The sequence below is a fragment of the Osmerus mordax genome, chromosome 2 (genome assembly GCF_038355195.1).
Source record: "Osmerus mordax isolate fOsmMor3 chromosome 2, fOsmMor3.pri, whole genome shotgun sequence".
Lineage (NCBI taxonomy): Eukaryota > Metazoa > Chordata > Actinopteri > Osmeriformes > Osmeridae > Osmerus > Osmerus mordax.
Window position 1 is genome coordinate 11,097,784 of NC_090051.1, and position 26,994 is coordinate 11,124,777.

At 41.2% G+C, this 26,994-nt stretch overlaps 2 protein-coding genes across 7 annotated transcripts; one reads left to right on the forward strand and one right to left on the reverse strand.

Annotated features, from left to right (window-relative positions):
• The first annotated feature begins 1,112 nt into the window (after positions 1-1,112).
• si:ch1073-416j23.1 (rac GTPase-activating protein 1) lies at positions 1,113-12,108 on the forward strand. Of its 5 annotated transcripts, none has more exons than XM_067255384.1 (17): positions 1,113-1,166; positions 3,545-3,635; positions 4,088-4,290; positions 4,708-4,844; positions 6,857-6,929; positions 7,060-7,113; positions 7,262-7,354; positions 8,581-8,725; positions 8,957-9,123; positions 9,278-9,439; positions 9,568-9,663; positions 9,754-9,952; positions 10,641-10,746; positions 10,894-11,026; positions 11,137-11,263; positions 11,408-11,519; positions 11,703-12,108. In XM_067255384.1, the coding sequence occupies exons 2-17, from the start codon at positions 3,551-3,553 to the stop codon at positions 11,755-11,757; spliced, it is 1,947 nt and encodes a 648-aa protein (XP_067111485.1). In that variant the 5' UTR covers positions 1,113-1,166; positions 3,545-3,550; the 3' UTR covers positions 11,758-12,108. The 5 variants fall into 5 exon arrangements, 4 of the variants coding, with proteins under 4 accessions (XP_067111485.1, XP_067111470.1, XP_067111478.1 ...); XM_067255369.1 differs by having other exon boundaries at positions 11,137-11,290; positions 11,703-12,092; XM_067255377.1 differs by lacking the exon at positions 1,113-1,166 and adding an exon at positions 3,268-3,426 and having other exon boundaries at positions 11,137-11,290; positions 11,703-12,092.
• Positions 12,109-13,103: 995 nt separating this feature from the next.
• Positions 13,104-26,113, reverse strand: gmppaa (GDP-mannose pyrophosphorylase Aa). Of its 2 annotated transcripts, XM_067255118.1 has the most exons (13): positions 26,005-26,113; positions 25,502-25,599; positions 25,240-25,343; positions 24,962-25,154; positions 24,610-24,669; positions 24,392-24,522; positions 24,210-24,224; positions 23,310-23,459; positions 23,093-23,190; positions 22,934-22,980; positions 20,963-21,055; positions 13,855-14,023; positions 13,104-13,702 (listed from the first exon to the last, which is right to left on the reverse strand). In XM_067255118.1, the coding sequence occupies exons 1-13, from the start codon at positions 26,042-26,044 to the stop codon at positions 13,602-13,604; spliced, it is 1,299 nt and encodes a 432-aa protein (XP_067111219.1). In that variant the 5' UTR covers positions 26,045-26,113; the 3' UTR covers positions 13,104-13,601. The 2 variants fall into 2 exon arrangements, with proteins under 2 accessions (XP_067111219.1, XP_067111220.1); XM_067255119.1 differs by lacking the exon at positions 24,210-24,224.
• Between the last annotated feature and the right edge of the window lie 881 nt (positions 26,114-26,994).

Genomic DNA, 26,994 nt, shown 5'->3' on the forward strand with positions numbered 1-26,994 from the left:
TTAGAGAGCAAACCTCCATTTCTTAAAAATGTGGAATTATATGCATGTGGGAGGAGGGCGGGGGTGGAGGGGGTGCGAGCAGCACAAGGAAAGAATAAAAGTGTGTATAAGAGAGATGACAGAGAGAGAGGAGTGGAAGATAGAGAGGTGAGTAAAAGAGCAAGATGGATCAGAAATTGCTTTATACAAAAGGATTCATTAAAAATACCTTTGGTCCATTTTCATTCAAATAGGAGCTCTGTTATAAGGAATGTTTGATGGGGACAGTGGAGGTGGTGGTGAGGGAGAAAGCTCACCTGAAATACTTCACATTATCATCCACCTGGATGTATATTTGCATCTGAGGCGGTACAATTTATCTACCCTTCCTTAACAAAAACAAAACAATGTTTTGCTGGTGCATTCAGTCCAAAATCGATTAACAGCACTTCAGTAGTCTGTCTCTGATAAGAGTAGCACAGTGATAGTGAAGCGAAGGCAAAAACGATGATTTCACCGTGTTTGAGCAGTAAACTGACACAACACCAATGTGAGCAACATTTTTGATAAATTATTAATTATGTGATTTCATGACCTCAGTGATTCAAATATTTTATGAAATAATGCCTTTGATATGTCCAGACTGCTTATTTACCATTGCACTGAGTAAACCATACATAACAAAGCTTTGCTCAAATACAGTCTTCCTAATCAGAGGCCACACACCCATCCGAGACAGCACCTGGCTTCCCTTGAATGAATGGGCACAGTGCCCTCTAGTGGAACAAAACCACATCCAACGCACATTGTTAAATAACAATTAAGAGAAGTGCTGGCAAGCCAAAAGGTTGTAAACTTGTAAAACCCCTGAAGGTGGTTTAACAGTCTAAACAATAAAATACATAAGAGTCTGCTTTTATGAAGAGATTTCCAGAGAGGCAGTTTCCAGTAACATAACTGGTTTGTCTTACAAACTTCTTCTCTCAGTACCCACTTGAACACAGGGCTCTCAAGTCTCACGTATTCGCCGTGAGACTGACGCATTTAAGCCATTTTCTCACGCAACACCTTGTATTTCTCACGCTGAGAAAGGCTACGTAGGTAAGTTTTCTGCTGAGTTGAGAGCTGTCTGCCATTCAGAACAAACTGTTTGAACAAACAGTGAAGAAGATTAGAAGTAGAAACTGGTAAGGCATGTTGAATCTCTAATTTATTGAACATCAACATTACTTTATAGCTGTTTCAGTATTCCAAAATTATTCAAGCTGCTTCCGATTCTGACATTACCGAGGTGAAGTTAGTTTAATATTCGACATTCGTCTCACATTCAGAAGACGCTACTTTGCAGCGTCGAGTTAGGGACCGGGTGAAAATTACCCATACAATTTTGAAAAATGATGACTTTTATAATGATTTTATGACTATAAAACCTCAAACAAACAGCAGAGTATTCTAACAATGTCTGGTATACTTCCACAGACTTTACTTTTTCAATAATGTTTTTAAAAGAATGATAAAAAATCGCTAATCTCTGAAAATAGCATGAAATCTTCACTAATCTCAATATCTTTTTCAAACTTGTGTCAATAAATCTCAAATATACACCAGATTATTCTAATAATGTCTGGCCTACTTCCACACCCTTTACGTTTTCAATAATGTTTTAGAAAAAATGATAGAAAATCGCAATTAATTGCTAATCTCTGAAAATAGCATGAAATCCTCGCTAATCTCAATATATTTTTCAAACTTGTGTCAAAAAATCTCAAATATACAACAGATTATTCTAATAATGTCTGGCCTACTTCCACAGCCTTTACAATAATGTTTTTAAAAGAATGATAAAAAATCGCTAATCTCTGAAAATAGCATGAAATCTTCATTAATCTCAATATCTTTTTCAAACTTGTGTCAAAATCTCAAATATACACCAGATTATTCTAATAATGTCTGGCCTACTTTCACATCCTTTACTTTTCCAATAAAGTTTTTAATAAAATTCCAATTAATCGCTAATCTATGAAAATACCATGAAATCCTCGCTAATCTCAATATCTTTTTCAAACTTGTTTCAAAAAATCTCAAATACACACCAGATTATTCTAATAATGTCTGGCCTCATTTAAAAGTTTTATTGAAAAAGTGAATAGTGTGGAAGTAGGCCAGACATTATTAGAATAATCTGGTGTATTTGAGATTTTTTGACACAAATTAGAAAAATATATTGAGATTAGCGAGGATTTTATGCTATTTTCAGAGATTAGCGATTAATTGGAATTGTATTAAAAACTTTATTGGAAAAGTAAAGGGTGTGGAAGTAGGCCAGACATTATTAGAATAATCTGGTGTATATTTGAGTTTTTATTTTAACAATTTTGAAAAATATATTGAGATTAGCGAGGATTTCATGCTATTTTTATAGATTAGCGATTAATTGGAATTTTATTCAAAACTTTATTGAAAAAATAAAGGGTGTGGAAGTAGGCCAGACATTATTAGAATAATCTGGTGACAGTTTGGTTTTTATTTCCATAAAAATATTATAAAAGTCATCATTTTTCAAAATTGTATGGGTAATTTTCACCCGGTCCCTAACTCGACGCTGCAAAGTAGCGTCTTCCCAATGTTAGACGAATGTCGAATATGAAACTAACTTCACCTCGCTTCTAACATTGTACGCGGAAACACTGATTCGGAGGAGGGGGAGCTGAGATTTGTTGAGGGAACATTACTATAGTTTGACAACACATCAATACGACACTCACCATACCGAACCTGTCTGACAGCTGCTGCCAGCAAAGCAGAAACATACATCACCTTGGACAGGAGGTTTCGGCAATACTACGCACAGAATGCGCAAATGAGACCCCAATGGAAACGATGCGAATAATCACCCTGCCATCCCCTATAAATGTGACAGGCCGATATTAGGCTATGAAATTAATAGCATTCCATCTACATCACCCACCATGGCTTTCTTCGGAATGATGGCGCGCTGGTCTTATACATATTGCAGCAGGATACATTTGGACCGTCGCTATTGCATAAAGCCCAGCCCTAGCATTATCCGGGCTAAACTTGGCACGCAGCTAGCAAGAAACTACCATGCATGTTACGTTGCTGAAATCTTAATTCCAACATTATGGCATTCTTTTTATGTGACATGGGCAATTTGAGCTCGGCAATAACTGCATAATCTGCATAACCGCAAACAATGTAACATACATCATAATAAACATCTTCCGCATGGTAATGAAATCTTGGTTCGGTGGCCGTGCAGTAGCACAGTGCAGGGTTTTACTATGCCAATGTGTTACAATCTTCCTAAAACATTCTCATTTCACTTCACCTGTGTAGTCTCGGTCGCCTACCACGTGTTCAGGCACAGAATATTGCAATCAAGTAGTCTAATTGACTAGGACTTGGAACGCTGCAGGCCGCTGACAGGTAGGATATAGGCCTAGGTCACGTTCGAAAATGCAACCGTTTGAAAATGAATGTATGTAAATAAATTAATCGATAAGAAAGGTTACAATCGTAACGGAAACGTTACGTCCCTCCATAGACGATAATGGAAGAGGCGTTGATCCGGGAAATACTCTCCCTCTGCCTCGACAGGATAGCAGCAGAAGGAAACGCACTTAATACTGAAGTCGGTAAGTTTTATTTTTTTTGTGTTTTCCGGTTTAAGATGAAACTCCAATGTCGCTGTTGGAGGTTTAGGGAGAGATTTGTAGGCTACAGGGCAAAAAAAAAGTTACGAAAATGTTATGACTTGTTTGCCTGCAGGCATCCTAGAGAATACATTGATGGTGTTTGGGTCTTATGCAGTATAATCATTTTAGACATTCATGTCAGAAATACTGTCAAATGGGATAGAATCCCAACTCCTCAAATAATCATTGCAGCACTAGAGGACAAGGCCATAGCCATGGAGTCAACATTGGGGGGGACAAATTAAAATGTTTATGATAATTTCGGACGGCATGCGTGGTTGCCTGTTGTATGTGACATCCATCTAGCACAAGCCTGTTTGTCTTCAGGACCACATGGTCTTTACTCCTGACTTGCTTGCTTCTCACTGTCCCCCCTCCACTCGTCCTTCTAGAATTCATTGAGGTGGTGAAGAACTTCGAGGCCACAAGGAAGAAATGGCTCCATGCCGAGCTGGAGCTGAAGAAGAACAAGGAGCTGTTGGTGAAGTCAGACGTGGCACAGGCTGCTCTGGAGGTCAAGCTCAAGCACGCTCGTAACCAGGTGGACGTGGAGATCAAGAAGCGCCTCAAGGCAGAGGCTGACTTCCAGTACCTGGTACAGCAGACTGTCTGACTTCAAGTGCCTGGTACAGTAGGCTAGCATATGATCAAGCAGGCTCAGAACAATAGCATTGTACACTGGCAGATAATATCCTTGTACACTGGCAGATGGTAGCCTTGTACGCTGGCAGATAATAGCCTTGTATACTGGTAGAGAGACCAGTAGGCTTGCACACTGGCAGATAGACCAGTATACCTGTACATAGGTAGATGGACCAGTAAGTTCATCACCTGGGAGTTGTTTAAAATAGACCCTAAAAATGCCTATATTTCCTATTGACTTCCAATGTGTTTGATTAATAACACAAGGAGATGCAGTTTTGATATTGGTTAACATGAGGACACTTGTGCTTTGCAGCTTGTGTGTTGTGATTAGGGACTAGCACATCCATGTCTTCCTGTGGCTCCACAGCAGAGGCAGATGCAGCTGATGTGTGATATTCTGGTCCATGACAGCAAGTCCAGCGCATGTCTGAATGATGAGCAGAGATCAATGCTGGCCAATTTCAATCCCAGGGCAGCCAATGTCAAAATGCACAAGAGTAAACGGTAAGACTTAAAGTATACGTATATGGGCAAGGAAAATCCACTATGTAAACTCCTCAAAAAAAGTTCAGAAACGTTATTTCGGTCGATTATTCCTCCCCTTCAATAATCCCAATTGGTTTTGTATTTTATATCGTTGGAAAGCCTGATTAGTCACCTTTACAACGAGGTACAACTTTTAAGGATTGTGCATTCGCGGAATGAGCAACACAGCTAATCGTGTGGGTAGCGGCACCCAAAAAATTGCCAAAATCCCCTGCAATATTCTCTGTTGGTATTCACTCTCCTTTTGAGTTGCTTGGTGGATTGGATGATTGCACTCTTCCACAGTAATAAGGAAATAACAACACATATTGGCAATTTTTACACTATTCATTTTACACTGTCAGGGACTTCCGTACATTTACATTCATGCTCTTATGGTTCTTCCCTTTGGCACTTATTTGGTTTTTAACAATGTATGCTTCATGTTTTGGTTGCTCGCAATGTTGGGGTCCTATGCACTTTTGTAAAGCTCTCTCGTGGAAGTCGCTTTAGATAAAAGTGTCTGCTAAATGCATAAATGTAATGTAAATGTATGCATTTAGCAGACGCTTTAATCCAAAGCGACTTCCAAGAGAGAGCTTTACAAAAGTGCATAGGTCACTGATCATAACAACGAGATATAAGAACTATAAGAGCATGTAGTTAAACAAGTTACAATTAGACAACATGAACCTCAAAAGTGCAAGAGTGTACCTGTAGAAAAGGAATCAACAGTAAAATATTTCACAGCGAGTACAATAATTTTAAATCTGTTACAACTAACCAACAAGAGCAACAAGTCTCTCATTGTGATCCTGGAGGAAACTAGCGTCAGGTCCAGCAAATCATTCCGTTTGCTACCGTTGTACTCCCGGAAACAAGTGCGCCTTAAGCCTTTTCTTGAAGGTGGGGAGACAGTCAGTGTCTCTAATGGAGGTGGGGAGTTGATTCCACCATTGGGGGGCCAGACAGAGAAGAGCTTGTGTTGGGACCGGGCGCTCTTGAGCGGTGGGGCTACCAGACAGTTGTCAGAAGAAGACCGTAGGTGGCGGGTGGGGGTGTAAGGCTGGAGGAGAGACTTGATATAGTCGGGTGCGGTCCCGTTCACCGCTCGGAAGGTCAATACCAGGGTCTTGAATCTGATACGGGCCGTGATGGGTAGCCAGTGAAGGGAAATGAGGAGCGGGGTAACATTGGAGCGTCTGGGTAGGTTGAAGACCAGGCGGGATGCTGCGTTTTGAATCCTCTGGAGTGGGCGGGTTGCGCATGCTGGGAGACCGGCGAGCAGCGAGTTGCAGTAGTCCAACTTTGAGAGAACAAGTGCTTGGACTATCAGCTGGGTGGAATGCTCAGACGGGTATCTCCTGATCTTCCGGATGTTGTAGAGGGTGAATCTACACGACCGGGAGACTGCAGCAATGTGGGCTGTGAGGGAGAGCTCGTCATCCATGGTAACCCTGAGGTACCTGGCAGAGGATGAAGGGGTCACCGTAGCGTGTGGAAGATCCATACTCTGCCACAACAGCTTGGCACCTCCTCCTCATGCTGGTCACAAGCCTGGTCACACACTGCTGTGGGATGGCATCCCATTCCTCAACCAGGATTTGTCGCAAGTCAGCCAACATGTGTGCGTTGGTCACTCTGGCACGTACAGCACGCCCAAGCTGATTCCACTTGAAGCTCAAAACGATAGTGAATACCAGCAGAAGAATATTGCAGGGGATTTTGGCAAATTTTTGGGGAGCGCTACCCACACAGTTAGCTAGGTTGCTCATTCCACGAATGCACGATCCTGCACGAAATAACGTTTCCAAACTTTTTTTGAGGAGTTTATATATTATACAGTACTGTTTATATATAGATGGATGGATACAGTACTGTATAGAGACTAAACCTAACCCTATACTCTCTCACACCATAATCTGTAATTATTTAGTTGTCATATAAGCCATGGTTGATTGAAGTGTAAAGATTGTTTTGTTTCCGGATAGATTATCTGTCATTGATGAGTCCTCGTTCCTGTCCCACTCTGATATTAGCTATGACAGAACAGATGATGACATGGTAAGATAATTATATCAAGATTGACAGCACCAAAACAGATCTGTATTGGTGGAAACCGGCTGTGGTATGGATGTTGGCTATCAAATGATATTGCATTCATGTTGGTCATTTGATTTATAATTGGGAATAGGACCTGGACACAACTGTGGTCAAACCACTGAAGTCTAGGGCCAGGGAAAAAAGGGTGAGTAATATCCACATTTTTCAGACAGGAAAACTAAATTACTAAAAGGTTTTTGTTATTATGAGGAATTAATTTAGTTTACATTTGTTTTCGATCTATGTGATTCTTCATTTTCCCTATTTTTATATTTTCTTCCTATAATTCCCAGCGTTCCTCAATGGGACCCATTGCCCTTGCTCCTGGAGGAAAGCGAGTACGAGGCCAGTCAGGAGATCTTCTGGGAGGAAGACCCATAGAGAAGGTGGCTAGAGGTTAAGCAGAGCTTAGCCTACCATTGACCTGTCTTGAATAGACACGTATCTACATAGCTTATGTCTTTTTGACCTGCTGGCACAGTAGCTAGGGAGAGAGAAACTACTTTTTGTTATGCTGGGCAACTTGTTTTTGCGTATATAGTAAAAATACGATTCCACTTTTAAATGGCGGATTTAATTTCTGACCTGTTATGAAGTATTTGAACACATTTTCCAACCACCGCACTACATTTGATACAACGTATACATATACAGTATGTAGATAACTTGAGGCTGCAGCAGTCTTTTCAACTGGTGCCTATGAAATGGCAATCACAGGTAACACCATATTCACCTGGTTTCTGTTCCAGCCATATGGAACAAAGGGACTGAATTGTTCAAGTTGAAAATAATGGGATATTTGATGGTCCTCCATTGTTTCCAACATTGCCCCCTTTATATTTTCTCTTCAAATCTTCTGCTAAGATGGTTTTGGCTCTCCTGTGAAATAGCTGCCAAGTATTATGGAAGTCATTTGAACCAGCTGGAGTGGAACTAAGAGGCCTTTTCACTTGGGGGACGGTTTCATGGGCTCAGCTTTTCTATCTTAAACCCTTCAGAGGATGTACTCAAAGGCACAGAAAAATGAATTGCCTCTGGGTTACAATAATACATCCGTTTTATCAACGGGCCTTTGTTTGAGGATGACGCTACCAGCCACTTTGTCTGGGATTTAAAAGAGACCTCTTAACTCGCCTATTGTTGTAATGCATCCATGACTTCTCAAAGCAAATATTTTACACAGTTGTAATGACCGTCATTTGTTCAATATGGTCAGCGTGTTAGTATCTTATGTCCGCCCCTTAATTTGGGCATGATGTCACTTCCTATGAGATGGTTCATCCATCAGTCCCCAGGCTGTCTACTGGGTCTCATGCTCTGTCTCCAGATCTGCACACCTGCTCTGTCTGGTGGAAACAGTACTCGAGCACAGCCATGCTGCCATCCTCTGAGACTTCCTGTTATTGGATCACAGCCATGCCGTCGTCCTCTGAGACTTCCTGTCCTCTCCACAGAAGTCATGACTCAGAGTGTAACAAAGGCCAAACTCCTGAGATTTCAGACTCCAGTTATCTGTCTTCAAACTCCAGAAGCGGGAATTAAATAACAAAAACAAGATTACTTAACATGAATCCCTCTTATGCATCTGCAGTTACTGTTTTTTTTCTCCAAGGAAATGGAGACTACGATTGTAAAGGCGTCTGTCACCACACCGGAGAGCGGCGGTCAGATTCACATGGTGATAGACATCACCCAGGAGACCCCAGAAAAGCCTCCTAGGACATTCCGACAGGAGCACATCTTGCCCTCCATCTGCGGTGAGGCTGGTGTACACCACCCCTGTGGCTCCACCTTGCAACACAATAAAACTCTTTATTAGCTCCCCCAGGATGTGCCGGTTACAGAACAAGTGGAACACTTGACGCTTACAAATGCAACACTGAATCATCCATTTTAATGGGCCTCTCCCTACTGCTAATTGCTTGTGCTGATTGTATTTCATTAAAATATGTTTATTTTTATTTATTTATTTTTAAAACCTTGCCCAGACCAAACGTCTGTATGGGTTCCTGATGATGAAACTATGACAGAGACTGACACTGTTATGGAGCTAGAGGAGCAGGGGGAGACCCCCACCACCATGGAACCCAGCCTCACCCCGGTGTTCACTCCCACAGTTGAAAAAACCCTCAGGCACATCTTCCTCTCAAAAACAGTAAGGACCAACGGCTTAGTAGATCAACACCCACTTCATACTGATTGAAAACGCTGTTGGAACAGACTGGAAGGGTGATGTAATGTGCTTCCATCTGTTATAAGGGTTCTAGCAGGCTGGTTGCATTATGTAACGTGCTTGTTTATGTGTTGAGGTGATCAGACCAGAGACCTGTGTGCCATGCGGGAAGAGGATCCGGTTTGGGAAGATGGCGTTGAAGTGCAAGGACTGTCGGGTAGTCACCCACCCAGAGTGCAAATTTAAGTGTCACGATTGCTGCTCTCCTTCCAGATTTACAGGTCCTCCTGAAATGAAGGTAAATTCAGCTGAAATACTGCTGTTAATGTGGGGAGGAGAAAAAAAAGATACAGAACATTTCATTGAAATTAAGTGCAGCAGGACTGAATTTCGAAGTCACCTCTCACTTTTTATGTTCCTCTTCAGGATGCATTGGAAAGTTTTTCCCCAGCTAACCAACCCAGAATACCCCTCTTAATAATTCAGTGTGTGAATGAAATTGAGAAGAGAGGATTGGAGGAGGTATGTCCTACTTCTGTATATGAATAGAATGGCCTATGTTTATCCATCACATCAGAGCTTATCCCAAGCCTTTCCCCTCTGGTATCTCAGAGAGGTGTGTACCGAGTTCCTGGAGGGGAGCGCTTGGTGAGGGAGTTGAGGGAAAAGTACATTCATGGAAAAGAACCCCTAATGCTTGCAAAAGTGGATGAGATCCACGTTGTTTGTGGACTACTCAAGGACTTTCTGAGGAAGCTCAAGGAGCCTCTCATCACCTTCAGGCTCCATAAATCTTTCATGGACGCAGCAGGTATGTTGTCTCACTTAAATGGACATCATGAACAAACCACCCTTCTGACCCACACAAAAACACTGCAACTCCCATAGTGCATTGCAAATGCCAAGGGAAACAAGGAGCATATATATATTACAGCTGACCGATCAAATAAATGCAAAAAGGACTTATTTTTTCTCTCCTGTGAAGGAGCTGAAAACGTTACATTCCATGTAGTATTCACAACCATTTTCAATTATGAAGCTCATCTGGCTGCTTGGCATGATGGGCGTCTAACAAGCTTCCACCATCATTAAATGCCTCCCTTTACCTGCGAACATGGCCCCAGGCATGGAAATTAATTTACTTAACCATCGTCCCTAAATGAATGAGGTTATTTCCTCACTGTAATATTTTACAATTCCCTGATGACTTCAGAGACAATCAACACCCAATATTTCTCCCGGCACTCCGTTGTCTCCTTTCAGTAAATTAACTTCAATCTCGACCGTGACCTTGAGCGAAGGGTAAGTGAAAGTACATTAAGGGACAAGTGGGATGGGTTGGCGTGCCTGGAATGATCATATTCATTCTACCTCTGTGGCGCAGAAAACCAGCTTCACTGTCAGGGAGATGTCTTCTTCTTAAATTAGAATAGATTTCTCGACGGTGCCTTCCAACCTAATTCTAGCTAGAGTTGACTTGTATTGTATATGTGTTCCAGAGATTCCTGATGAGGACAACAGTGCAGCTACCATGTGCCAGACCATAGGGGACCTACCAAAGTCCAACAAAGAGACACTGGCTTTCCTCATGCTGCATCTGCAGAAGTAAAGTCAATAGTAGTTACCCCTTCACATAAAATTCAATTTTATCATCATGTTTTATCATAAAGTGTAACCCCAATACACTTTAAATACATTTTCCTAGGCAATTCCTTAAATGTCATTCATTGTATTTATCCACCTCTTCTATAGAGTCATGCAAAGTCCACTTTGCCAGATGGACCAGAACAATTTGGCCCGGGTGTTTGGACCTACTATAGTGGGGCATGGAACCTCCGAACCATCTCCATTGACCATCGTGAGAGACACAAACATCCAACACAAGGTAGCCACCTCTGGACCCTGTTGTGCCACATGCTAAATGCCTGAAACAGAAATACCACCAAGAAAAGTAGAATAAATTAAAATAAGATCAGCATTTCCTGAGCGTTTCAGGTGATCACCTGCATGCTGTCCTTGCCTGCCGAGTACTGGAAGAGCCTGCTCATTAACGAGAGAGACCATGTCATATCCTCTGTCATCGATGCCAACATCAATACTGACCGCCACAGCACAGACCGAGGTAAACAAGCCAGCCACCAACTCATAGGTATTGTAGCTGTGCCAAAATATACCCAGGCTTGTCATTTTCAAGTTGTGGTGTTTGTGTGTTGTAAGGCCCAGATGCTTGATCACTACTTTGTCCACTGTTCTATTATATCTCCAGATCGTCTGTTTAAACCGTTGACCTCCCCTGAGATGAGTAAATATCAGAAGACCCCTACCAGTGGCTCTTTAAAGTGCAAGATCAAAACCCTGGGCCATGCCTTCAACAACACGTAAGACCACGCTTCACAACATCTTCTTTCAAATGATTAGGTTTCTTAGACTCGTTCAGCAGTAGGTAGCTCCAAGCATTAATACATGGACCATGGATTCCAGTGTACATGTACAGTACTTGCCGCAAATGGCAAAGTAACTTGTAAAGTAACTACAAAAACGGGTTGCCCTTTTCCCCACAGAAACAAGGCAAAGACTGACTCAGGCAAAAAGAAATTCTTCACGTCACCATGTTGATGGCATTTTTGTGTTCCTCCTATATATTTTGGTTGTTGTTCAAGTGATTGCCTAGTATAGCGATCGTTTTTTCGTAATTTCTTGTATTTGTGCATTTCTTGTCATGTTTGTAGGTCTACGTATGTGTAAGTATGCTGTTCAATAGGAAATATAATTGAGTGAGTCTAGGGACAGGGAAGTGAATGTCAGCGATGCACTCTGCAGAACCCACTGTTCCTGAAGTGTCGCCCTTTTCTCTCTAAGTACAGTGTGATGAAGGGTTGGTGACGGGGTGGAATTGTAAACACTCGAGGCACTCTAATCAACGAAAAGCACTCACAATTATGTAAAATAAACTGCATTCATGGAATTAAACAGCTGAAGTCTGATCTTTGAGTACATTGGTGAGGTAGCATGATCTGCACTCTGAAATGTGAAACCCAAGGTTTACATGGATGTCTCAACTTAACCATCCTGCTCATCTCATCATTTCCATGTAAGGATTTATGAAGAAAGTGTTTTGTCCGTCTCTTTATAAACGGAGTGACTAAGTTCAGTTGAGTTCTGGATTTTAATAAGTATTATCAATCTGCAGATTGGGAGAGAAAACCAGACCCGTGACAATAAAATTACAACACGACACCAGGCTTAGGTCTCAATCATGTCTCTCTCAGCTCTGAAAGCCGGAGGACCATCTTTTATAGGGCCCAAGAATGTAAACATAGATTGTGACAGTCAGGCAGTAATGATGTTACAACAGTCTCAGAGAAAGAGATTCACTGCTCCCAGAGAGAACACATGACAACTCTCAGACTAGAGAGTTCATAGTTGGAGTTCTCCTTCTAGTCATGACAAGGAACATTTAGCCAGTACTTTCTCCTGACCCCGAACACCTATTAACCCTGACACATAGACACAATATGCTCTTATTAATAGCAAGCTTAAATAGCGAATATACTAACTAGTATCCAATGACTAGTTCTATTGATTAGTGAATAATGTAAGCACACAGGAAATCCCAATTTCTCCCAAAGGATAAAACATGCTTTGGGCATTCGTCTCCACCTGTTTTTTTTCCTTCATATCTGAATTAAAGGAAGGTTAGGTAATGTTGAGAAGCACTGTGTTTTATGCTGAAATATACTTACTAATACGTGACAAATGCTTTTTTTCAAAATGACTAACATATTTCAAAACATGCTGAACCATGAGTGCTTGAATGAGTAAGCACTTGTTGACCAATGGCTCCAGCGCCACAATGCTAAATCACACAATGGTCTGTCCCCAAACCCCCTGCAGGTTGATTTCTACTAAACAAACAGGAAATAAGAAAGTCACAGGTTTAAAAACTGGAGTACACATTTACCATTTAAAGTTCATTTTTAATCACTGTAAAAGGCAAAAGAATTACACCCACAATTAAGAACAGTTTGTTGACAATTATTTCTTTTACGTGAAATCAAGTCTCACATTGATGGCAATTCTTTCTCCAAATAATTGTGCTACCATGGACTAAAGTGTTCCTAGAAATTTATTTTGACCATTTCACTTACAAGGCCAATAATTCAATACACAAAATATACACAGGCATTTGCAGTAATTCAACAAATCAGTGAATCAAATAGAAAATAGTTATACTGGCATTTCAAAATAAACCAACACACATGATTAAATGCAACACTGTTATCCAGAAGCTGTGTGGATGACAAGTCAGCACAAACAATATATGAAATCTCTTACAAAATAACTACATCCACATCTCATATCCATCCTCTTTGACATCTTATATACAGTAACTCAAAAGGCAGTGGCCACGTTGTCCATCCTTCATATATATGACGCTCAAACCGCTGACAGAAGCTGAACTAGAGTATAATCTGGTTTTTAAAGCTCCGGTTGAGGTCTTTGTGCGGGAGGACGATGGAGTTCAGTATTATCACCTCCGACGGTATAGTCACATTACAACCTAGAAACAACATACAGACACGACATTGAGATGGACAGACTTCTGGAATGTAATTTGTGTCTTGGAAAAGTTTCTGTACAAACCAAAGAAAAGTCAACTGATATTATTTCATCATTCTCAATCTAGGACATTAAGAGATATGGTTAACAAACCTAGAATAGTAATTGATGGGGTGAGTTTGCCATCCCTGAATAGCGTCTCGCTGTCGATCTTGGCATGGGGGTCGTTAGGGTTCGGGTCGCTGGGGGTTCCTTCAACACGTGCCCATTTGCCGATGGTGCTGTCCCATCCCACAATGCAGTTCAGAACACAACTGTGATCCTTTAAAAAGAAAAAACTAGAAACTTAGAAACTAAAATAATAAAAACAATATAGCTGCAAGCAGCAATGAGGTGGCCAAGCAGTCAAATGACCCAGAAAGCATTTTAGACATCCTCAGAACAGGATCCGAGCGCATGCAGCATTTTGGTGTGAATCCATCAAAGATTTGCTGAGATACGACCCAACTTCCTGTTTGCTGGCTTAACGGCACATTTTGATTGGCTGTACCGGGCAAACGGTTTTGTAAATCAAAAAAACATATGGTGGCTTTTGTGAGGCTTGGTCTGAAGATAATCTCTGCCAAATTTGGTGAAGATTGGACAACATTTGTAGGAGGAGTAGAGAATTTTTTTCAGTAATTCAAAATGGCGGCAGCATCAATTCGGCTGTTATCACAATTGATCATATGTCACCCAAGACATCATGAGAGAAAGGAATCACTTAACCCTTGTGCTGCCTTCGGGTCACATGACCCAAAGGTTCATAACGAACCACCGTTGTGTTTACCCAATTTTACCCAATACAAAAACAAATAAAAATAAATTTATTTTAACCATTGCAATGTGGGGGGTCTGAGACAGCCCGACAGTTAAAAGAAAATGCTTCACTTTGTTTTTGTAGGAGGTAAATTTGTCGCAATACGACGGTGGGTCACAATGACCCGAAGATAACACAAGGGTTAATAAAGGCAAATAAATCAACAGTTATTGGCCAAAACACATTTTTGCTTCCTGCGGCCACCCTCAATGATCACATGACAGCAAATTGTTTGGACATCCTCAGAAGAGGGTTCCGAGTCGAGATACCAAGTTTGGTGTTGACTTCTCAAAGATTTGCTGAGATATGACCCAACTTCCTGTTTGGTTGCTTTGTTGCCGATTTTGATTGGCTGTACCGGACAAACGGTTTTGAAAATCAAAAATCCTTTTTAATTTTTTAGTGAGGGTTGCTGTGACGATGATTTGTGCCAATTCTGGGGAAGATTGGGCAAAAATTGAAGGAGGAGTACACGCAACAAGTTTGGTGTGAATCCATCAAAGATTTGATGAAATACGACCCAACTTCCTGTTTGCTGGCTTAACGGCACATTTTGATTGGCCGTACCGGGCAAACGGTTTTGAAAATCCAAAAAACATATGATGGCTTTTGTGAGGCTTGGTCTGAAGATGATCTCTGCCAAATTTGGTGAAGATTGGAAAACATTTGTAGGAGGAGTAAAGAATAAAAGTTTTTTCAGTAATTCAAAATGGCGGCCGCATCAATTCGGAAATTCTTAGTGAGGGTTGCTGTGACGATGATGTGTGCCAATTCTGGGAAGATTTGACAAGAATTGAAGGAGGAGAAGCGAAAAAACGTTTTTCCTTAAAATTCAAAATGGCGGAAAATCTATATAACCGGAAATTGACGTCATAGAGTGTGTTGAACTCGTCTTGATCCAGGTAATCCAACGGTACCTCATTTTAGAAAATCGGTCATACGGTTCAAAAGTTGCGTGTGTAAACACAAGTCCAACTTTGACCCGTTGGTGGCACTAGAGTGGTCTAATGGGAGACATGAAACTTGGCTAAACAAAGCTAAAAGCTTAAATAGCCTACAATGCGGGAGAAGCTGAAAGCTGAACTGTTAAACAGAAGAAGTAGGCTAGCTAGTCGTTACAAGTATATTATAGTTTTAACAGCTGAAACTAGAGGGTACAATTTCTGGGGAAATTGTAGGGTGTGCTTGCTTGCGTCGGTTGCACAGGGGTCCGTTTTTTAATGACATTTTTACAACTGATATTTCTGTATATTTTATATGAAAATGCATTGGGCCTACTTATTATTTATAAAGATTACATAGATTTAACCCTTGTGCTGCCTTCGGGTCACATGACCCAAAGGTTCATAACGAACCATCGTTGTGTTTACCCAATACAAAAACAAATACAAATCATTTTATTTTAACCTTTGCAATGTGGGGGGTCTGAGACAGCCCAACGGTTAAAAGAAAATGCTTCACTTTGTTTTTGTATGCGGTAAAGTTGTTGCAATACGACGGTGGGTCACAATGTCCCGAAGATAACACAAGGGTTAAAAGCATATTTTTTTTGCTGCTCATTTACAACTCAAAATACGAGTGAAGTGTAGAACGAAATAGATGTATTTTCATTTCCCCTGCAAGAGGCAGCCTCATAGTTGAATCAAAACTAATACATTTGCCAGACCGGTGTTAAAATTGACCTAATCTCTATGACTTAAACGTCCTTTTAAGTTTTTCCCTTCTCGTGATATTTTCAGGCATTTAGCCTACTCATATTGCATTCATTCATTAATAAAGAACCCCCTTTGAAGATTATTCTACGACGTTACCGGCAGTAGAAGATGGAATCGCGATTCAAACAGTACCATCTGCTAACTGAAAATATGCCCCCAAAAACGTAAATAAGCTTGACATTTATTTAGTGGAAAATCGCTCATTCATAAAAAGCTCACTGGTAGCGATCATTGTCAGTAACAAGGCAAAATGCGATATAGCCGTGTGGAGAAGCTGCCCTGGTACATTGTACTACTACAGTACAGTACTAGCCTACTGCTGGGTTCGTCTTGGTAGTGGTTGATTGAATTCGATTTAACATGCCATTGTACGGTTTAGGCTGAAATGAATTATTTTCATGACAGATTGACAAAGATTAGGCTGTGGCAATGAAGTTCAGGTTAGTAGTCAGATAGTTTCACATATTGAAAGACTTTTGATTTAAGTAAGGGGAGTACCGAACATGTTCTGTCGCCGTTTGACTTCCTAAACAGCTGTGGAGATGTTTTTGTTAGCTACTAGTGCAGTGGTTCCCAACCTTTTTTGGCTTGTGACCCCAATTTGATGTCACAAAACTCAAGTGACCCCAAACATTCAGAACAGAATCTATTACAGAAGTGTTTTTGATCATGTAATATAACTTGTAATGATATATTTAAGTAAATGTTAATTGTAAAATTAAAAAACGAATGAAACGCATTTAGGTTATTTTATGATTATTGTGTAGCCAGGACAAGACACATTGGTGATCAAAGTGAATTTTTTATTTTGGATCCCATTCAGTTTAACTTGGTTCATAAACAGACACTACCTTACTGCAGAAATACTTTTCTATTATTTAATTGTATTATGTCTTTATTATGTCCACACTTAATGGGACGGTTGAGCTTGCGCATCTCGCTGCAGCCTTTCAAAGTCAGGTGATGTAGTTGACAGAGCGCATCTCATCTCTGCGGTTACATCCAGCCGCGAACGGTATTTTGATTTCATGCACACAAGAGCACTAAATCCAGCTTCACACAAATATGTGCTTCCGAAAGGTACCAAAACCTTTAAAGCACACTGAGATATTTGGGTACTCTTCCCTTGCTCCAAACCAGAATTCTTCCACCGCCACTCGCGAATGCAGGCCCTGTTGCGTTCTGTCACATGATAGTTCAATCAGCTCTTCAACAGCGATGACAGGCAGATCCACTGAGCTTGCATCACAGTGGAATGGGTCCCTCACCCAGTCAAACTTTGACATATCCAAGTCTGGAAAGTAGGTGGCAAAGTGTTCTTCTAGGCGTTTCAGGTGGTCACACATTACCTTTGTTGAGCACTGGTCATCGATGTTGTTGTCTGTCAGAAACTTATTCAGCTGAGGAAAAGGGGTAAAGTTTGCTTTTGTAAGGTTTTCTCTCCAGAATGAAAGTTTCCCCCTGAATCCATCAATACCGTCACTCATCTGCAGGATACTCTTGTTTTTCCCCTGCATGCTTACGTTAAGTTCATTAAGTTTTCCAAAGATATCCGTTACATATGGAGTCAGGTGGCTGAGCGGTGAGGGAATCGGGCCAGTAATCATAAGGTTGCCAGTTCGATTCCTGGCTGTGCCAAATGACGTTGTGTCCTTGGGCAAGGCACTTCACCCTGCTTGCCTCAGGGGGAATGTCCCTGTACTTACTGTAAGTCGCTCTGGATAAGAGCGTCTGCTAAATGACTAAAAATGTAAACGTAAACATATGCGAGGAGGCACATTTTCTGCTGGTCACACAAAAAGTTGACAAAATCTGTCTTTTTCACATCCATGGAAAACGCTAAAAGTTCATTTCTCAGCTTGAAAAATCGCTGCAGCACCTTACCTCTGGATAACCACCGTGCTTCTGTGTGAAAGAGCAAATTGTCGTGTTCAGATCCCATATCACCGCATAATTAAGCAAACAGACGTGCACGCAGTGGATGTGGCTTGATGTAGTTAACCATGGTTACAACCTGCTGCAATACGTTTGCGATGGGCACACTCAGTTCCTTAGATGCCAGTTGCTCACGATGAATCATGCCTTGATTCCATACTGCAGAGGGGGCCAGTTCCACGATTAACGTCCGTAAGCCTGCTCGCCATCCCGCCATAGACGGAGCCCCGTCTGTGCAAAATCCTACCATACACTCCCATGGAATGTTGTTTTTCTCCATATAGCTGTGGAGGACATCATACATGGCCTTGGCAGTCTCATTCTCAGGAAGAGGGAGACAGTACAAAATATCCTCATGAATAGCATTATGCTGCATGTAATGAACAAATGTCAAAACATGGGCATTTTTCCCTTCTGTGCTAACATCCATTTGTAGAGCATAGGCGGGGGAATTTCGCAACCGTTCCGTTAACATGCTCTCTTGATCGTTAGCGATCCGGGATATAAAAAGAACGAAAATGAAATCACATTTCTAGTGATAAAAAATTTAAAGGTAAGTCAGCAAAACAATTGACAACTCTGGCTGGCTGAAACTGAAACCTCTGGTCCCTCAATGCTAATATATAAAAGCTTCCATAGCATTTCATCAGTATGATACCAAGTACCCAAGTCGACACCATTCTTCTGCTGCAGTTCAATAGCCTGGGGGAACGAGACGAACGGCTAGTCCGTCTTAATTACGTGATATGCCGTTGTTATAAGTCGTGCAATAACACGATGAGCATCTACATTTAAATTCCTGACCAGCATAGTTAACGGCCTCGAAGATGGATTGTCAACCATCCGCTTAGCTGTCACGCAAACCAGGTGCTGTCTGCTAGCATGGCTGGTCAGGTATTGTTTTCGATGAAACGCACATACGACAGACGAAACTGTGCATCTTCGTTCCATAAAAAACGTTGCTTCCGTTTGAGCTCGTAGCTCTACTTTGCTGCCATCTTCACTTTATTGTCTCGCGCCAGTTGTTAAAAAATTTATCGAGATTAGAGAATTACAGTTATTAGCATTATCATAATTATTATCGTTATTGTCGAGCCCTGGATCGCATCGATTCTTCTTTTTATTGTATTATCAGACACTGGTATTGCCTTCAGTTTTTGTGCTTCTCCCTCCCCACACATCATGTTTACCATTTCCATAGCTGCTGGCAAAACTAAAGTTTCTACAATGGTATGCGGCTTCATAGCCTTTGCAACAAGATAGCTCACCTCAAAAGATGCTTTTAAGGCTCGCTCATTGACAGTCATTGCCTTTATGAAATAGACTCGCTGCTTATTCAGTTCGGCATGTTTCTTTTCAAAGAAAGATGTAGGTTTGCCCACATATTCTTTATGTGTTGTCTCAAAATGTCTTTTGAGCTTGTTGGGTTTCATGCTCTCTGTCAACATTACCACACAATAGACATTTAGGCTTCTCCTCGTTGTTTTCTGTTATGCTAGTAAATCCATACTGAAGGAAGGTGTCATCATATTTTCTTTGTATTTTACATGTCTGTTTCTTATTTGTAGTTGAAGGGGCCGTTGAAAACACAGGTCGGTGAAGAAATCATTAAATTTTGGGGATGGAGGCTAGCAAACTTAGAGAAGAGTTCAACAAAACATCCAGCAGGTGGTGGTATACAGTCAAATTGAGATTTTAATCGCATAATTTGGAGATGTTGAAGCGTGATATCTTATTGTGGAGGACATAACTATGTCCCCGGATATGTTGACAGCATTGATGGTCAGTTTGGTGACCCTGGATCAAGTTAATATCCCCGTAAAAACAGCAGCGGTGAGTGTTTACTACGAGGATAGAAGTGCGGTCGGGTTTGGACAAGGGTAGCGCACGGCTAATTTACCGGCGCCAGCGTCTTTTTACCGGCTCTAGTAAAGGCTAAGCTAACTCTAAATTTTTTAACAATATTTAGCTCGAAAGGTAAGAAGTTAAAGCTTAACGTGAAATCAGTAAATCAGCTGAAAACGTGATACGATCATTTTTATCAAAATTTGAAGTGGCATTTTATCAGAATCCTAGCTAAAAACCGGTCGGGATTGGACACAGTGACGTTAGACTACTGTTTCCGAAAGTAGATGTACTTCCTTAATAATATCAGCTTATATTTTACATTACACATCACAATTGTGTGTCATGTCACAAGGTAAAATGAGCAAATAGTTATCACCCAGGCCTCTTTGCTTGTGGCGTTTCTGCAGCTGCCTTTCAGTAAAGCAGTTAGCCTAGCTATCTCCCAGAAGTTAACGAGCTGCTAATGTTCTGCTAGAGATAGTCACGAGTTTTCATGACGTTAGTGACGTTATTAGCGTCAGTGACTGTGGCTAGCAAGTTGGCCACCGTTAGCTTCACTTTTCGCCACAAAAACTTAATTTCTACAATAAACCGTGCAACGGAACGTAAACGTTGTTTATGTAGTCCAAATATTGACTGAGGCTTAGGGGGGCAAAAAGAAATAATAATAATATATATGTGAGAGAACAAAGGTTGTGCCCTTGCCGAAGGCAAAGCACACCCAATAAGAAAAGGTAGAAACACTTAAGTGGCTCCACAGCTGCGCTGCTTGGCCACCAATAACACTTTCTTGACAAGATGACAGACTAGAAGAGGAGTGGATCCTATTTTAAATCCGGTGTGGTACAAGGCTTGGTGGTCTGATAAAACCACAACTATGAGTCTGGGAGGGATCTTCCTTTACCTGCAGAGTAGCCCCATGAAGGATGATTGACTCCCTGACTCGAACCCCTGCTCCGATGGTCACCCCTGTGCCTATGGAGACATTGGGACCCAACTGGAGGGAAAATAGAAATAGTAAACTACATGAGTGAACATCAAACAAACCATTCAAGTCACTGTGTGTCCCCCAGTATACGGAGCTAGAAAGCTGACAAAAGTATCTGAATTTGAATATATCTGAATTACTTGTATGCCGAATTTAATGAAACTGAATTATTTTGATCCAGAAATACACATTTCTGAAATTCAGATTGCGGGAATTTACATTTACATTTAGTCATTTAGCAGACGCTCTTATCCAGAGCGACTTACAGTAAGTACAGTGACATTCCCCCGAGGCAAGTAGGCTGAAGTGCCTTGCCCAAGGACACAACGTCAGTTTGCATGACCGGGAATCGAACTGGCAACCTTCGGATTACTAGCCCGCTTCCCTCACCGTTCAGCCACCTGACTCCCACTCAGGAATTCAGATTATTGAAATTCAGATTGCTGAAATTCAGGCTGCGGAAATTCAGATTTTGTCTGAACTAGGCCAATGGTGAAACAGCTTGCTTTCACAGGGAAAAGTAGACGATTTCAGAACGACCGAACTTTAACTCAGAACAAAAACTAAGAGTTGCTCGTTGGAGGAAGAGGATGGAGCCCAATGAGGTAAGTGCTTATGAAACTTGTAAAACCTGTGTCTTCTCCTCTGCCAAAATCGTCAGTTACTGTAACCAAGGGAGTCGAGACAGAGTCGGAGGGCGGTGGAGACCAATGGAAGACGCGGAACTGGCAAAGCTGTATATATTTATGTTTCTCTGTTCCATTGTTCTCTCTTTTCTATGTTGGAGTTCTTTTAAGAGCTTGACGGCATCAACATCCAGCCTGATATAAAATCATTAACTTGAAACGTGTCTCTTAATTATAATACCCACACAGAACATCCAGGTTGAATCAAGTAGCTAGCTACTGGGAGTAAGATGGCTGAGTGGTTAGGGAATCGGGCTAGTAATCAGAAGGTTGCTAGTTCGATTCCCAGCTATGCCAACCAAATGATGTTGTGTCCTTGGGAAAGACACTTCACACTACTTGCACCGGGGGGAATGTCCCTGTACTTACTGTAAGTCACTCAGGATAAGAGCGTCTGCTAAATGACTAAATGTACTGCTAATACTAATAGCCCATTTTGGGTGGGCAAGCATATTGTTTTTCATTGTCTCCTTATATTCCTATCAACGTCAATGTTCAGCCTATAGGCTACATGTTCATTTGCTAAGTGAAATTTCACATCGGTTATGGATAGTAAAATATTTTCTGTCTGAGAGATCCGAACTAAATAAATAAATGTAGTAGTTAACAGGATCTGTAGTGCGGCCGGGTGGTGCAGCTTTGATTCATCGTCCACACATCGTCTGGAAGTCAGTTTTGATCAAATGCCGACGTCTTGCCAATTAGCAAACGATCTTCATACTACATCTTACGACGTATCTTCTATACATCGGGCCGTGCTATTTGGGTCTTCCTCCAACGAGCAACTTTTTGTTCTAAGGTAGAGTTTGGTCGTTCTGAAATCGTCTACTTTTCCCTGTAAAAGCAAGCTGTTTCACCTTTGGCCTAGTTCAGACAAAATCTGAATTTTCGCAGTCTGAAATTCAGCAATCTGAATTTCAGAATTTTCTATTTTCTGGATCAAAAGAATTCAGTTTTATTGAATTCGGCATACAAATAATTCAGATATGATATATTCAACAGCAAAATATATCAGTTTTATGAAATTCGACATACAAATATTTCAGATCTTTCATATTCAAATTCAGATACTTTTGTCAGTTTTCTAGCTCCATACCAGTGAGGGTCTGATATCAGGGTTGTGTCTATATTTATGTTTTCTTTAACTTTGTAACTTTCAGACGGAGATGGTGTGTGGTGAAATAGAATGGAGATGTCTTACCACTGCAGTTGGGTCAATATTGGCTGTTGGATGGATGTAAACATTTCCTGGGACACAAACACAAAAATCAGATGTGTGAATTGATTTACAAAAAAGAAAGATAAAATCATCAAACCGCAATCCTAACAAATTGTATCCTATCCTACCAAACATGCGTACCACTTATTCTGGGTCCTCCCTTCTCATTGGAAGCCAGTCTCTCAGGATGGGTCGTGTGGTACTGGTTGAGGTACAAGCGACTGGCATAAATTGCAGATCTGTGGGAAACAATATATATGAATACAGTTGACAAAGACAACTTTCATGTTCACATTTTGTTGTTTTTCTGTTTCCAACATGACAACAACAAATTAATAGTAGATAACTGTCTGCTTACCCTGCCGACTTGATCTGGCTCCAGAAGCTGGGGGTTTTGTAGACGTAGAGTTTGCCCTGGCCGGCCAGGGCCGTGAAGATGTCCTGCTCCAAGCGGATCACCTCAGCACGGTGCCAGCCATTGCCGTTGGTGCTATTGGTCTGCTCGTCTCTGAAAGATACACACCTAAACATCACCCACGCTGACCAGAGCCACTAGTAGGATGCAGGATTATACTCCAGCCCAGCACTAGCACTGCTGCTAAACATACTCAAGATAATTGTCTCTGAAATGTCATGTACTGGTGGCTGGATTAGAAGAAAAACTGGCAGAGCTATTTAGCTGCAAGTTATCCAAATACACGTTGTCTCAACGTGCAGTAACTAACGCATAACCGCGTAACAGCACTTATGAAATGACTTTAATACTCCTTTAGTAAAGTACTTCCCAAGGGATGGGTTTGTGAGTGGTCCAAGATGGAGAGGAGTGTTAAAAAATGAACAAGCACCTCATTAAAAAGATATGTGCTCACAGTACAAGTTAGATGGAAGAGGCAGCCAAGACAGTGTGGTCGGAGGCAAAGACTAGAGAGACCCTGGAATATGAAACTCCTAATGTCTAGTCCGAATGCACGTAAACTTTTGTGATTTACAAATTGTATAACATTACCCTCCTTCCTATAATCCAACAATACAAATTAATTGGGGCTTCAGTCAGTATGAAACAGCAAGTCTGCAACACAATAACACACTCATAAAACACTAACAACACTTAAATGTTTGTGACAAATCAACATCATCAACTCTACATCACAACCAACCCTGTCAAGGTTGACCCCCCTTAGAAAGACACTCGTTGTGGAGGCTAACCAGGACAAGACTACTCTACAACCATACTCTCCTCTTTATAGTATTAACTTACCCCTCGTATGGATATCTGGTGATGGGAGAGGAAGGGGGGAGAGCAGGAAACAGAAATGATGACAGGAAGTTGAGAAAAGGGGGAAAGAAATACAAATGAAGAGAACAAAAAAGAAAGGGGGAAAATGATTGTATTGCCATGCAATCCCAGGCCCAGATCGTAGGGGAAACCTTCCCACTCACAACAGCAGGTCCTGCTGGTTCTTCTGGAACACCGCTCCAATGTGCTGGAAGATGTCTGGAGTAAACAAGTAGATTCCACAGTTGATGATGTCACTCACAAAGGTGCTAGGCTTCTCCACGTAATGCAAAACCTGAATGGAGAGGTTGACATAAACTGGGTATTCAGCTGGGCAAGGTAGCAGTGAGGTGACAGAATAACTAAAAGAGTTCAACATTACCTCATTAGTTTCCTGATTTTCTACTATGCAGCCATAGTTCATAGACTGCTTTCTGTTTGCCTACAATGTAAATAATAAAATTCAAATATAATAAAGTACATTTCAGATACAGTTCATCATTCATTCCTCCGTTGCAGGTCTGAGGGGACCTGGTTGTCAATTTACATTATTTTTACAATAATGTAGGATATTTCTCAACTGTTGTCATTCACATTACCAATTATTTTCACGTTAAAAATAAACCAGTTAATGAAACATTAAAATTGAAACATTAAAACTGTATTGTAATGACCATGTATTGTAACACCATCAATCGTTTCACAGTTCTATATTTCAAAGGACGGGGCCTTACAGTTGTTGCCAAGATGACAAAGCTGCTGGGGTCTCCATGTTCCTTTTGGAAGCTGAGCATTTCTGGCAGGGGGAACTCTGCGCAGACATCTGCGTTCATTATAAAGAAGGCCTCAGGACCTCCAGACAGGATCTGGTCTCTAAAGTGATATATGCCTCCCCCTGTGCCCAAGGCTGCATACTCCTGCAAATACCTGCACAGATCCAATGCAATCAATACTGCTACTGTACTTTCTACTGATCTTATTATAGTCCTGTGTATTTTGTGTAGTCAGTTACCTGATTGAGATTTTGAATTCCTGCTGTGCATAAGTCAGGAATCTGGTAAGTTCTTCATTGGGCTGGTAAAAGCCAATGAGCAAAATTTCCTTCATATTGGAGACCTAGAAAATTAATGAAACATGTCCTGTTCTTTGGATAATGCATTAATTATTTATTTGTCACAAAACGGTAGGAAAATGGATAACCAACTCTACCCAGTCAGTTATTATTCTGAAAAGTTTAAGAAAACAATAGTTTCTCCTGAGTACCTGGTACCCACCTGTGCACATGCTTCAATGTGATGTTGTAGCATAGGCACACCAGCAACTGGAAAAAGTGGTTTGGGTACCTCAAAAGACAGTGGACGAAAACGTGTACCTGCACAAGACAGTGGTGTATTAAATACTTGTTACAAGATAAGACATCATGCAAGATGTTTCGAGAGCTAGGCCATTTCATACGTGCCAAGTCATTTCATAAGTGCTGTTACGCGGTTATGCGTTAGTTACTGCACGTTGAGACAACGTGTTTTTTGGATAACTTGTAGCTAAATACTTATATTTAAGCTTGCACGTTGTTCTGCTTTTCTTGAAAATAGAATTCGAGCTGTACAGCTAGGTGTACGGGTGTGTTGCATGCCACGTCATTCATTACAACTAGTAGCTAGTTCAACTGTGTCCGTGTAGCTCTAGTACCGTTTACAGAAACAAAGAGCTAGCTCATCATAGCACGTTGGCTGACAACTCGTCGTCATGCGTATTGTTTATCTTATCGTATTCTCACCTTTCTGGGGGCCTCCGATTAGGATCACAGTTTTTAACATTCTGACAATGTTGGTCAACTTGATCGCATTTGACAGCTGATCGTACAAAACATCGCACTCTTTTCCGTCTTCCGGGCTCTCAGGATATGACGTACAAGTTGACAATAGGTGTATTCGACTTCATGCAGCGCCGGCGGGGCCGACAGTCGGCAGACTATTTGTCCGACTTGAGATGTTATCAATATTTTATGTTATGTTGATAAAAATGTACTATATTGGTTTTCTGTTCAATTGTCTTACCAGCACAAACGTCTAAACATTAAGTTCATAACAGAAGTAATTACATGCACCCAGGAGCACCGCCTGGAATTTTGGGCCCCATGTCAAAACAATCTAATTGGGCCCCCTCTGCGCAGCTGTTGTCACCACAAATCTAGGACCTAACTGTCCCATCAAAAGCTTTACATAACTCTAATTAAAGGCTTGCAACTGTCTTGCTTCTTGTAGTTCAATACTATTACTAGCACAATATTTACTGCTGGTGATTTGTAAATGCAAGTCTGCATGTGTACGTACATCATCATCATCTCTGCAGGCCAGTGCCCTCACAAAAACCTCCCTGTCCCTGTCAGTCAAACCTGCTGGCCACAAACCTGGGTCAACATCCTTTTTATGACTTCTGTCTTCTTCCACCATGCATCTCTCACCCTCATCATCACTGTAACTTTCTTTCCCTTCTTCCTGTGCTTCCACACTTCTTCCTCCTTCTAGCTCTACCTGAGGGCCCTGGCTCTGTAGGATCTACACAATGCATGTGATATATGCATATATACAGTATATATAAAAATATGCCATATACCAATAAATGACACTGACACTACAGAACATTGACCCAAATTACGTACAGTTCTGTATCACCACCACTTACATACATTAGATCCAATAGGTTTTTGGTGTGTGTGTGTGTGTGCAAGCTTCTCAAATGAAGTATGTATATATATGTATATATC

What these genes read in the sequence shown, in the direction of transcription:
- si:ch1073-416j23.1 (XM_067255369.1), top strand. Translation starts at nt 3,551, where the DNA reads ATGGAAGAGGCGTTGATCCGGGAAATACTCTCCCTCTGCCTCGACAGG. An exon ending in AGGCTGACTTCCAGTACCTG is followed by an intron (nt 4,291 to 4,707) that starts GTACAGCAGACT and finishes GTGGCTCCACAG; the next exon opens with CAGAGGCAGATGCAGCTGAT. An exon ending in CAGGTCCTCCTGAAATGAAG is followed by an intron (nt 9,440 to 9,567) that starts GTAAATTCAGCT and finishes GTTCCTCTTCAG; the next exon opens with GATGCATTGGAAAGTTTTTC.
- gmppaa (XM_067255118.1), bottom strand. Translation starts at nt 26,044, where the DNA reads ATGTTAAAAACTGTGATCCTAATCGGAGGCCCCCAGAAAG. An exon ending in AATCGGAGGCCCCCAGAAAG is followed by an intron (nt 25,600 to 26,004) that starts GTGAGAATACGA and finishes TGTCTTGTGCAG; the next exon opens with GTACACGTTTTCGTCCACTG. An exon ending in AGCCAGATCAAGTCGGCAGG is followed by an intron (nt 23,191 to 23,309) that starts GTAAGCAGACAG and finishes TGTTTCCCACAG; the next exon opens with ATCTGCAATTTATGCCAGTC.